Here is a 13,430-nt window from a genome sequence, read left to right on the forward strand (position 1 = left end):
TGAAAATCTGTGAGAGATCCCTGAAATGTACTGCTTGCCTGCATTCTCTATACCAAATACTTTAACGTTTCTGTTTGGGTCTGTTGTTCCCTGGGTCACTTCCTGCTCACACTACTGTGTGGTGTTTGGCAACATCTCAGCAGATAACTGGCACATGCCCTCTGAAATGGAGTAGCACACAGCTTTCCAGGTACTAAGCTGGAGAAATACACTGCCCTGCAGCAAAATATTTATAAACCTATCCAAGCACTTGATGTACTTGACTCTTTTCACTCGTGGAGAGGTTACAGGCCTTGGGGAAACTCACCTGCCACTTATGTTTACATCTATGACTGAAAGTAGGGGCTGAGCCATGTATCTTGAACCACAAATAGGAAAGGTCACTTCTGACAGACACCAGTTAACCCCTGGGAGACCACAAATATAGAATAAAGGAGTGTGTATGTGTGTGTTGAGCACATTCACACACTATAGGGATATATTTATCCCATGGAGATCATATCATGCATCTTTGACTGTGTCATCTGCACTCTGTCCCCTACTCCAGCCCTCCTGGGAATGTTTCCTACAGTCTAAACCTCTAAGCAGCTTGCGGCAGCTGCCATTTTTAAATAACAGCTTGTCAAGACCATTGTTTCCACCACCATTTTACTGCACCAAATTGAACTTTTTTTTTAAATGTTTCCCCTGTCAGTGACTCAGGCCAGTCCTGTGCTGAGCATAATACACTGGCAAGGGAGACGCCCCTATTTACAACACTTCTATCCCTGGCAGGACCTGAGATACTGACTTGAAATTGTCACATTATTCTGCACAGAATTGTTTTTGCAGGTCACTCTTAAGAGTTGTTATAGTTTAATCTGAGCCCTGTACAGTGAGACTCATGGTCACAAAGCACCTGGACTTACAGGCAGAGGAATACAAAATACAGTCCCAATTAAAGAAAAATTGTGAAGCTCACTATCCCATTCCTAAAAGCTGTATTTTTGTAACATACATGGTATATAGAAAATAGAGGGATGAAGTGGGGAGGTATACGTTTTAGCAGTACTCATTTGGGATGACCTGAATAACAACATAGTGATTTTTGCCACTGGCTAACGGTGTCCTCATCCCAAATTCATGCAGTTAAAATCTTTGTACCAGACACGCATGCACAAGATAGTGCTGTTCAATTAGCAATTTACTATCTCTTAGGCAAAATCTTCTTCCTGACACCCAACAGGTGACAATCTTATACCATGAAGCATAATGATCATAACTCGTTATATTAGATAAAAAATCCAGATTGACCATGACTTAACTGAGACACTCACTATGACTTTTAAAAAATTACCTATATCTAATCATTTTATTCCAGTGAATGTCCCATTCATTTCACTGACCATTTGGAAGATGCCAGCATTCTAGGGATTAATGAGATTTTTCTGGCCTTTTTGTAGGCACATCATTGCTCTAACAACTGACCATCTTCCCATTCACTAAACTAATTGTGAATGTTCAGAATTAAAGCATGAATGAACAATGCTCAGGGTTGGTTACAAACGCATAAAAGTGAGGAGAGGCTGTGAATCTGCACCATTGATGCTAATGGGAGCAAAACTGAGTCCTTAAAGTGGCTATGGTATTGTTCAACTGACCTGTCAAGACCAGACCAGGGATAATGCTACCAAACAAATCTGCAAATATTTGTAGGTATGTTTTAAATGAATTTGCATTGGCCCTATTCATGCATTTAGCTTCCTATTAACATTTGTGCAATGGAGTGTTACTAGCACAGATGCTCATGGAAAGTAAATTTGAGCTTGTGTGACCAAATATTTGCAGAAACATGCAAAGCACCAAATTATAAAATGACCTGGTGAGATGGTCTGCATCCCCCATTTGCTCTAATGTGAGGAGAGTAATTCTGACTCAAGGCGAAGTCCTATACAGGGGCACGGAGGAAATAAACAACAAGGACATGCAGTGGGGATGAAGGATCAAGCAGCAACATCCATCCCATTAGAGCAAATGTACTTTCATCTTGTCTCCTTACTGGTGTGCTGATGGAACTGTGCCATATAACTAAGTTCTCCATTTGCTGTAGGGTAGAGCTGGGCCTGGGTGGGGAGGTGTACACAGGAGCGGTTTGTTTTAAGTAATCCATGGTCTGAAGCAATTTGAGAACCAATGTTCTAAAGAATTTTCCTATTGAGTGTTTAACGCCAGCTAAAATATTGGCTTCTCCTCTAAGGTGGCAAAGACCTGTCAGGTCACGAGCATGGTATAAATGCCTTTGCAGAAGATTGCAGCCAGAGGGGGGGAAACTGAAAGCAGCGGAGAAGTAAGTAGGAAAACAAGTGGAGTGAACAGGGGCATGTGAGGATGCTTGGGGTGTCCTGGCTCTCCTTCCCCGCCCTCCCTTCTGCCCAGAAAAGTGACAGTGACTGTCAGTGTTTTACTAATGAATTGAATGAGCTTGGTACTAATAGTTTAAGGGATGACTTCATTGTTAGTTCAGCTGGGAAACCCAGATTTGTAAACAGGCCTAGGCCCTGAGCCAGCAAGCATGAAAGTGTCTTCAGTCTCTGGAGAGAAAGGATGCTTTCTTCTCATTGCTGTAACTCATCAGTTTCATGGCAGCGGCATCTCTTCTAATTACAGCCATTCTCCATTCTTTCTACCTGGGTGAAGGTTAGGCAGTAATTGCAGTGGCAAGCAGAACGCTGGAATAACTGCCTGCTCTGGAACTAGCATCGGTTGTTGGCTTGGGCTGAGTAAACTTAGCTGCATTGGCCATGTGTGTGTCAGTCTCTGCTGACTTAGATGAGACCTGGACAAGATGGTTGTTTACCTGGGGAAGGGGATGGGAAGGAAACAGAACTGAAATGACAGGTTTCAGAGTAGCAGCCATGTTAGTCTGTATTCGCAAAAAGAAAAGGAGGACGTGTGGCACCTTAGAGACTAACACATTTAATTGAGCATAAGCTTTCGTGAGCTACAGCTCACTTCATCGGATGCATTTCCGATGCATCCGATGAAGTGAGCTGTAGCTCACGAAAGCTTATGCTCAATTAAATTTGTTAGAACTGAAATGGGCTCTGAAATGATGCATGTGACCAAGATGGGTGTAACTGTATGGAAAAGCACTTGCATTATGATTTCCTCTGAATATTTTGTGTTCCATCCATCTTATGACATTAGGTTGCAATAAGAAAAAAAACCTAATAGAATAGTAAGGATCTGACAAACAGAGACCAGCCATCATTCAAGCTGCTATTCCATCCTTGCAGGACATTGGATAGAATACTCTGCAGCAACAGTTTGCACTTCTTCTACAAACATCCATTAACTAACCCTCCCAACAGCCCTGGGAGGAGGGTGAAGGTTATTTTGCTAATGAGTGAGCAGAGGGATGGAGACAGTCAGGCCCATACTTTCAAAAGTGGCTTGTGTTTGGATGCCCCAGTACTTGGGTCCCCAAATTTAGCTTCCTTGGGCCTTTTCCTGTGAAGTGCTGAGCACCCACCATTCCCAAGTGAAGCTTGTGAGACCTCTGGACCGGTGAAGAATCAGGCCCTTGGTGTCTAAAATCAGGTACTACAAACTGTAGGCCACTATTGGAAAAGCACCTTGTGTGTCTTACACACTCACACGGTGAGTTAGAGCAAGAGGTGGAAATGGAATCCAGGAGTCCTGATTTCCCGTTCCCTGCTCCAACCACTAGACCCCTTCCCTCCCAATGGAGAGAATGTTATCTCCATTGATATAACAATGACCATGGGGAGACTTTGACCCTGATCCTGCAAACAGGTACACCCGTGCTGAACTTTAAATACATGAGAAATCCCATTGACCTCTCTAGCACTACGCAGATGCATAAAGGTAAGTGTTTACAGGATTGGGGGGCCCTCGGTTGCATATTGCCATTTTCTAGCACTCCAGGGAGTCTCAGTAATAGGAGCATGTAGATCATGCGCCTAACACATAGGCTATCCGCTTTCAGTGGTATATAACTGCTGTTGACATCTCCCTCATTCTAATCAATCTCACTCTGTAGTGCTTTACAGAAGAAAAATGGCTACCACCTTGTCTTAAATATGCTATAAATAGATAGGTTTCATAACTAGAGGGAGAGCTCTAGAAGCTAGCAGTTTTTTCTGAATTGTTATATAAATAGCCTTTCCCCTTTTTAATCAAATGAATTTAATGCCAATTAAAACCATAGGTAGTTTCCTGGGAACTAGAGCTGGTTGGAAAATGTTAATATATAAAATTTCTGCAAAAATAGTTTAGATTTAATTTTCCAGCTAGCTCTACTGGAGACTATACTTTCTATTACTATGTATCACCTGTAGGACTGACATGAACAAGCAGTGCAATTTAGTGGATAGAGTATCAGACTGGAGACAGCAATTCTTGAGTTCTAATCCTGACTCTCTCTGCATGAACTCACTCTGAGCAAGTCACTGCCTCTTCTTGTATCAAAGGCTAGGTCTACACTGCATTTTCGCTGGTAAAACTTTTGTCAGTCGGGGCATGAAAAAATACACCCCTAGCCAACAAAAGTTTTAACAACAAAAAGTGCCAGAGGGGACAGTGCTTTATCAACAGGAGATGCTCTCTCGCCAACAAAGCTACCACCCCTCATTGGGGGTGGTTTTATTTTGTCAGCAGGAGAGAATTCTCTCCTGCTGACAAAAAGCAGGTACACTGTGTACTTACAGTAGCACTTAGTCGCACAGCTCTGCGGCTGTAAGGTGCACAGTGTAGACATACCCTTAGTTTTCCTGTCTCTGAAATGGAGGTAATAATACTGACCTACCCCGTAGGGTCTTTGGGATCAATTAAATGTCAAATCTGAAGGGATTTGAAGATCTGTAGTGCCATGCTTTAGAATAGAAGTGCTCAATATTTATTTTTATTATACTGGCCCTAAATGGGGGTACATCTTACTTAGAGAAGCTTTCCCTGGGAAATGAGATCTCTCTCTATCTTTTTCTATTTGGAGCGTTGAAAGGAACGTATCTATTTAGGTGGTTATACTATGAATATAAAATACCCAGTTAGGAGCCTCTATGCCACTGGAACACCAACAGACTCCTGACTTCAGAGACACAGCCAGGAAACTCTTGGACTCTCTTGGTACCACTTTAAAATCCAGTTTGGGAGGTGGGCAGCTTGCTTTCTTCCCTGCTTATCTTCATCAGGCACAAATATGTAAATCATCTGTCTCTCTCAGCTCATTCAGTGATACTGCTTCCATGTGCTGGCACCCCATCGGCTCTTGCAACAAGTATTGAGTTTCAAATGTACTTTGCTGCACGCATGGTTCCAATATTTATTTTACAGCTGGAAGTTTCCCAGACCTTGTAGCATTCTCAGTTGTGTTGCAGAACTTCCTGATTGCAAGCACACACTTCCAACATGCTTGTATTTTCTCCATATCGCTTACTCTGCTTTATATGGCCACCCGATGTCACTGACTACAGCAGCAATATCATATATGGTGACACTTTTCTCCTTCTCTGCAGTCCCTTGTGCCACATCCCTGCAAACAGAGCCATGCAGGATCTCATTGACTTTTGGTAGGGCTCCACACAGGTGTGAGAAACCATCTGTGTAGATCAGGGTCCAAGTTCTGCAGAAATTGAGATGCAAGAGACAGAACATCTGCAGGCTCCAGGACCAAATCTGGAGAAATCTCTTAACTTTGAGTGAATCTTACATAGAACTATTGTATTGAAGGATGGGAGTAACTGGTCTAATAATAATAATAAAAAAAGCCAACCCTATTGTTATCCACAGGGAATATGGGGTGCTCTGCACACATCTGTAGATCTCCTCTTTGCAGCTGTTCAGGTTCACTGATGTTGACATCAGAGGTGTTAATTGAGCAAGGGCATTAATATAGTAGGTTATTATATATTCAGGGAAACTTGCAACATCTTCTAAAGAAGTATATCTTTATGACTGAAAATATACTAAACAAGCCACACAGCAAGGGTCATTTATTTTAAAAGGTTTGATTAACTATCTTTAAGAAACTGTGGGAAGTAGGCCCTTGTCAAAACACAGGTCCTACATTTTCAAAAATGACTAGTTTGTTTTGGGGGGGCTGATTTGCTGAACACTGCACCCTCAAAATCAGGCTCCTTTAAGGTGTCTCAAGTTGGATACCCAAAAATGGTGGCTCCCCAAATCACTAGTCACTTCTGAAAATACAGGCCCCTGTGTGGATAAAGTAGAAAACAAAGTTCCCCTGGGCAGGGGCACTTACTGCTGGCCCCTAGATTTAGGGCCTCCTTCCTGTTGGCACCCACTCCTGACTCCTCCCATCTGAGGAGGTGAAATAGAGAGGTCTCACCCCGATCTCTGAGGCTTAAAAAACCCAAATCGACCCCTGCGTTGTTAGCCTCCAACCATTTCCAGCACAGTAAGGAACGCTGCGATCTCTACCATTGAATTATTCTTGCTGGGGATCTTATTAAACCTGAGCAATGAAGCAAAAGTAGCTGGTTTTCCATAGCACTCCCCTAACGTTATTGATGGCTCTTCTAATAAGAATAGAGATGGATGATTTGATTGCATCTCTAAGGAAAAGTTAAGCCTTTATTGATTGCACCATGAATTAATTAAAGCTTGTATTTCACCCTCCAGACAGAACCTAACAATGATGACTATCTCTCTGAATCTGAGAAGATGGCTATGGATTTAAAAGATCCAAACCGTCCAAGATTTACTCTACAAGAGCTACGGGATGTCTTACACGAGCGGAATGAACTGAAGTCTAGAGTGTTTTTGTTGCAGGAGGAGCTTTTATATTATAAGAGGTGTGTTGGATCCCACTGTTGGAATTGCTACCTCTGCCTTCTCCATTGTGCTACTCCTGGAGAGGCACAGAATAGAGAGAAAACAGAGGTTGGATCTAAAAACTGTGAGTGTCCGCTTAGCCTCTAAGAAACGGCAGCGGATTCTTGGCTTCCCTAAGACAAAGTAAAGATGGCTCCAAAATCTGGTTCATATTTGAATTTTCACCAAGTTTTGGGAGGAGTTTGGTTCAGGATCATCCCTAACTTTAATATTCCCCAAAACCTGTGATCTCTCAATAGCAGAAATTTCAAACAAATGCATACTTTTAAAAGGGAGAGAAATAGTTAGCGCCTGTTTTAAAAATATTTAAAAAAAAAACCCACAAAAAAACAGAAAATGGCCTTTTGAGAAAGATGGAAATATTTGCAATATTTTTTCTTCATTTTCTTTCCTCCTTTTTTTTTTTTTTTTTTTTTTTTTTTATATAGTGGCAAAATGGAGGGAAAGAATCTGGGGAAGGGAATTGAAAACTTCAACAACCAAAAATCTTAGTTTAATATTTTTTTTTTTTTTTTCAAAGGAGCAACAAATCACTCCTTTCCATACCTGCAGAACAAGATCTGGCTTGAAATTACAACAAAAAACCACCACCCACCCTGCACACCCTAACTCTTTTTTTTTTTTTTTTTAATTGGCTTTTTGTTTTGTTTAAAAAAAAAAAAAAACCCTTTCATGTAGGAACAGATTATTTACTTACACTCATTTAACATTCTCAGCAAAGTTTTATATAGAGTCTATATGCTCCTGGGACTGGATACAGAGCATTTCACCTCTAGGTCACTGGCTAAAAACTATTCCTCAGCACATGGCGACTTACCAAAACGTATTGCCATCTGGTGCCTGTTCTGTAGCCCAAGGGCAGCGAGGTGGTGGTTGCAGTTCAGCACCCAGTGGAGAAGTGTCAAAATCATAAAACTATTGTAACCGTTGCCGTTAGCACGCCAGTGATTCCAGTCTCCTCATAGACGCCAAGAACTGAATTGGCCCTGAAGACAGAAGAGCTTAGCCTCCCTTACAGGAGCTCTGTTTATACCATCATTTGAGGTATATCAATAGGGGGAAGACTGTCTTGCTGCTCCCCATGCTACACCTGTTCTTTGTCTAAACTGGGGACTCCTGAGCTGTCAAGCCAGCACTTGTGCATCAACATTTAAAAAAAAAAAAAAATCGCATGGTTGGTTTTCCTCTCAAACAGTGGGATCCATTAAACTCAGCCTGTCAATCTCCAGGGATTGCTGTACGCTGCACAACAATCTTCTGTCCTGTTCTGAGTTTAAAAAGCTACTGCAGCTTCTTGGGTTACTTGCATGTTGAAGTTTTTGTTTTTTTTAATGTATGCAGTATTTTAGCCATGTCAATCCCAGGATATTAGAGAGACCAGGTAGGTGAGGTATATCTTTTACTGTTCCCATTTCTGCTGATTAGTGAGACAAACTTACACAGAAGTCTGACATTTTTAATCACTGCATATAATTAACCCTACAAATCCTCCTCCACGTGACTGTTCTAGAACTCTTCTTTTAACATGGGTGACTTGAATTTGAAAGAGTATTGTAAATTAAAAGGAACGAAGGGCCTTATCCACTGCTGAGGAAAAGATTGCCGCTGATTTTAATGGGTTTGAATCAGCCCCTCAGTTCCTTTTAGTTTACAAAGCTTGTTCAGATTCATGAAACTCGGGGTGTGATCCAAACCCACTAAATTCAGAGGGAATCTTTTCATCTGTCATGGATCAGGCCTTTAGTTTCGTTTAATTTACAAAACTCGTTCAAATTTTATTTTAAATTTCTCCAGAATAATGAAAGAACTAGAACTTAACTGTATTTTTTTTTTTTCTTTTAAAGTGAGGAAACAGAAGAAGAAACTAGGTCCCCTCAACCTACACCCATAATTAATTCAAAAACCTCAACTCAGCCAGAATCTGGAATCAAACGACTGTAAGTAGCATTCTCTTCCAAAGATCTTGAACCGGGCATGTTTCTTGGAGGAGGGGGTAATTGGGTTGGTTTTAGTTCTGGTTCCCCGCCCCCATTAATCTTCATTTAGTGATATCACATGCACATGTGTTTTGGAAATAATCCTATAATAAACTGTATTATAAAAACACACTTTATAGGTTTTATTAAACAAAACAGAACATAGTGCTGATTTAATTCTCAGTGACTTCCCATCTCTGACAGGTTCCCTTCACACCCTTAATAGGGAGAAGAATAAGTGTTCTGTGGTGCACTTGCATTTATGGTACAGATAAACTGAGCTCCTATGGGGGTGTGTGAAATTCTAATATTCCCTTCTTGAGTACTGTTCATAATACTCAGCTTGAGTAGAATAGCGTATGTTGCTACGGATTGTAACAGCGTATGAGCTAACAAGCTGTTAGCCACAGAAACTCCTGCTCTTATTTGGAACAGTCTTGTCAGCCTGTTCGGGCTCTGAGGACGTTCATGTCTGCATAGGAATGTGAACTGCTGGTCTCTTGCCATGGGCTGTGGTCCTGTTTCAAGCCTGATCCTGCATTCCTTGGGTACCCCAAATTGCATCTGAGCTCAATGTAAGATCTGGGTGCACTATGAATGTAAAATTGGGCACTTGTCCACATATGTGCTTGCTTACATTTAGAGAGTAAACTCCTTGGGGCAGAGACTGCAGACTCAGCAACAGGAACATGTCAGCAAGCTTCCTCCGCTAGGTCTCACACCTGAGAGCTCTACAATGTGTTTGTTACAAAAGCTCAAGCACTTAACAGCTGGGTCTGGAGTTCAGTCTCCTTCCCTTCCCACTACTAAGTAGCCCTGTTTATAGATTCCTACATCGTGAGAATCTGAGCCTTCAGGCTCAAGCTGTGCCATTTCCCTGTACGCACCTACCTGTATACAGAACACTTGCATTAGGTCTAAGCATAGAGTTAACTCTTTGCTACTCTGTATCTATTATTTTTCTGACCTGTAAAGCTCCATGCCCCCTACAGTGGGATGTAAGTAATAATACTGTGCAGACAGGATTAGAAAACCAAATTATAGAATCACTTCATTTTTCAGTTTTATTGTCAGCTCCCTCCCTCACCTTTCTATTCCAAATATTCTCTTTTGAACCCACTAAGAGATTTTCATGTTTTGTGAATAGTGTAACTAAACTATTTAGATATGCCACTTTTGTATTTAATTGCAAAACTCTCCCATCCTGTCCCTATATGCTTATAACCTTCAGCTCCATATAAAAATAGTGCCTTCCACTGGATGAGCTTGGAGGCTGATCTGAACTGCAGTAAAGGTACCTGGAGTGTTTCCATGGACTCCAGTAGGCTTTGGCTCATGCTATTAGTGCATACGAATGGGCCAGATTTCAGACTTGTTACTTTGACCCTTTATTTTGTATTTGAAAATTATACTTTGAGTTTGGCATTTGGATTACTTTTCCTCATGATTATGGTTCCGATGCCCTACTTTTATAACACTTATGAGACGAGCATGTCATGTTTGGACTATCGGTTTATTTTGTATGTTCATCTCCATCATAGATGTTCTGTTCCTGTACCACTATTTAATCCTTCACTTTATTTAGCTTGATTCCCCATTTGTGGGGAATGGCCCCATAACCAACACAGTGGTGACTGAAACATGTGGATTGGGTTTATTTTGAGCAAAGGCAGAACAAACTTGTAAACTGACCACATTTTGTTGCAATGCTACTGGACATTATTTGCTTCTGGCTCTCTCTGGTTCTAATATACATAGGCAGCATAGGAAGTCATGGTAGGAGAGCATGGATATTTGGAGTGGCTGTCTCGCTGGGTTCTTCCTTTGTGACTTTTCTGGAGTGCTCTGGAACATATGTTGGGCAGCTGGCCACTTAATCAAGTGGAAAACTTCTAGATAAATATTCAGATTTTTTTTTTTATAGTCTTGCCTTTTTAATTTATAAACACCCTAGCTAAATATTAGTAAAAGTTAAACCCATTGTTTTGACTTGTTCCCTTTTTTCAAAAACTCCTTTCACATTTTAATAAATTCACATACTGTCATCTTGAGCATAGAGCTCCCCTGCCTATTCTTGCTGGGATATGGAACTGTGTACCAAACCTGCTATCCGTGGGAACTGGCTTTCTTGTCAACTGACACTCAATGTACGTGTGTGTGTGTGTGTGGGTTTTTTTTGTTTTGTTTTTTTCCCCCCTGCTTCTTGCAGGGGTGGGTGGGGGGGAAATGGGATCCTTTTTTATTTTTATTTATTTTGGTTAAATTGGGGAGAATTCTTTCCTTTTAAGTTAACGAAGACGACAATGGTACTTGAACTTTTTTGCAGCCTCCCTAGACATAACCCATCTATCTTCGTGATCTCTCTCATGGCAGGAGTGCCTGAAGCTGTGGCACCAGCAGTCCTCCGAGGCTGGGGCACTGTCTGCAATCCCGAGTTGGGGGGCACTCCAGGACTTTAGCAGTCCCCACATAGGCCAAGGTTTGGCGGGGGGGGGGGGGGAAATGTGATTGCCTGAAATGAAAGGAAACCGAATTGCTGGGAAAGAAAGGCCCCCATTTCAGTGTCTTCTCCTGCAGCTGCCACTTTACAGCCCCCCACTCAGGTACCAGAAGGAAATTTAACACAGCCCAGGTAGTCAGCTGCTTCTTGGCCAGGTGAGAGTTAGGGATACAGTTTATCCCTTGAGCTGACAGATCTCTCCTGCTCCAGGCAGACTTTCAGCACCCTGAGACTATAGCCATTTAATTACCAAAATAGTAAATAAATCCTATTATCCCCATTTTACAAATGGGGAAGTGGAGGCAAAAAGATGCAGCCAAAGTAATAGACCAAAATACCACAGTTTTACCCTAGTGATGATGCAGGGCTGGGAGTTGCAACTGTGACCGAGGGAGCCTTAGTCAGGTTACTTAGGATCTGATCCTGCAAGGTGCTCAGTCTCTCCTGAGCTCCAGGTCTCACTGCCAGTGGAAGTTTTGGGCACTCAGAACTGCTCAGCACCTTGCTTAAAACCATAGAGGGACATTATAACTACAGTATTCTACTGTAAGCTCTCCAAACCTGCAGTAGCACTGGGATAAGATGTAATGGATTAAAAACACTATCTTAGTACTCCTTTGGAACAGAGCCAGGATTAGAACTGACATCCTTAGCTGCCACTCCTGTTTTCAGACACACACGCACACACACTCACTCTCTCAACAAAGCCTAACTATGAAAATACAGATTTATTGCCATTCTCTTAGGAAAAGCTGTATGTCTGCCTCTTTAAAACACATTTCCCTTCACTGTGAATACAGTATTGTAAGGACACCAGGCATATTCTCTACCATCGTGGGTTTCCTCATACAATTGGTGAGGTGCTGCATTTGCAAACAGCTAAGGGAAATAGAAGTTCTGAAATTATATTTTTCCCCCTCCCTGGGGTTACAGCTTGATTTTTAGATTCTCTACAAATTTAAAGGGGCACTGATCTCCTGAGATCACCTTGATTTACTAGTAAGTTTGTCTCTACTCCTCTATGGCCAGATGTGATGAGAGAATATCTGTCATCAGCTAAAAGGAGATACTTGTGCGGAAAAAGCACCAGCACTGGAATTAAACATGCTGGCTCTATTTTGTTTGTACACTGTACAGCAAAGACTTTTTTTTCTTTCCTTTGAGTACCACACTTGTTTGTTCAATATAGTGCCCATCTTGTTCTGATATCTGAGTTCTGCAGCTAATTGAGTGGGCCATGGCATGTAAAACTAGAAGTCCGAGCTATGGTGGAATAATATAACAATGTATGTTTGGGGGGTTTTTTTTTTTTTTGTTTGAATCCAAGAATAGCAGCTACAGCAGCTGTGTTAGGAAGTCTTCCAAGCTGCATTAGGTCACAAGTGAAGTGACTCTGGTGATCTCAATTTGGGATTAACTGACATTAGTCCACAGCACAAAAATAAATTGGCCACAATTGACAGTATCTGCAGAGGAGAATCCTTATAATAGCAGAGGGTGTTGGAGGTATGGATGAAGATGCTTTGTGTGGACCCAGTCATACTAGCCAAAGTGCTCTCATGTTCAGGTTTTTTGAGCACCAGAGTGTACCTCTAAGTTGCATGAATTGTATGATGCGCAGTAAAAGGGCTGAACGCTTACAAAGAAACTACGTCACAGCAAGTCAGCTAAAAGAATGTTTCTTCTCGCATAGTTGCAAGGCTTTGAAACCAGTATTATAGCTGCCTGTGGTTAGTATTTCTCCAGGTGTATTGATGCAAAAGGTCTCAGAAGAGAGACATGGGCCCTTTTTAACCAAGTAGAATGCAATGGGGTTTGTTTCAAGTCTTAATACTTTTTTTTTTTTTTTACTTTTACTTGACAGTATCCGTTTTGTCACTTGTAATACCCTTAACTGTAAAACAGATCATTTCTAACCCTATTTCCTATGCAAATATCCATGGGAAAGCAGTAGCTATTGGTAGAGCACCGTTTGTATTAACATCCACCTTCATCCTTCACTTCACCATTATGTGTGTGCCTGTTTCTTTTAAAACCTGTAACTGGAAAAACCATGTATTCTCATGTTCTGCAGTGCTAGATTATAATCCCTTGGAGAA

At 41.5% G+C, this 13,430-nt stretch overlaps 1 protein-coding gene across 5 annotated transcripts in view; it reads left to right on the plus strand.

The window, feature by feature from the left end:
* RILPL1 (Rab interacting lysosomal protein like 1) overlaps nt 1-13,430 on the plus strand; it is a 35,531-nt gene that overhangs the window by 18,602 nt on the left and 3,499 nt on the right. For 4 of the 5 annotated variants that reach the window (XM_043498454.1, XM_038373885.2, XM_038373887.2 and 1 more), the window contains 2 exons: nt 6,643-6,815; nt 8,700-8,792. In XM_043498454.1, the coding sequence (XP_043354389.1) occupies nt 6,643-6,815; nt 8,700-8,792 (266 nt within the window). Of the gene's footprint in view, nt 1-6,642; nt 6,816-8,699; nt 8,793-12,077; nt 12,292-13,430 lie in introns of those variants that run through there. The other variant, XM_043498453.1, reaches the window with a different exon arrangement.

Source organism: Dermochelys coriacea, chromosome 15 (genome assembly GCF_009764565.3).
Source record: "Dermochelys coriacea isolate rDerCor1 chromosome 15, rDerCor1.pri.v4, whole genome shotgun sequence".
Classification (NCBI taxonomy): domain Eukaryota; kingdom Metazoa; phylum Chordata; order Testudines; family Dermochelyidae; genus Dermochelys; species Dermochelys coriacea.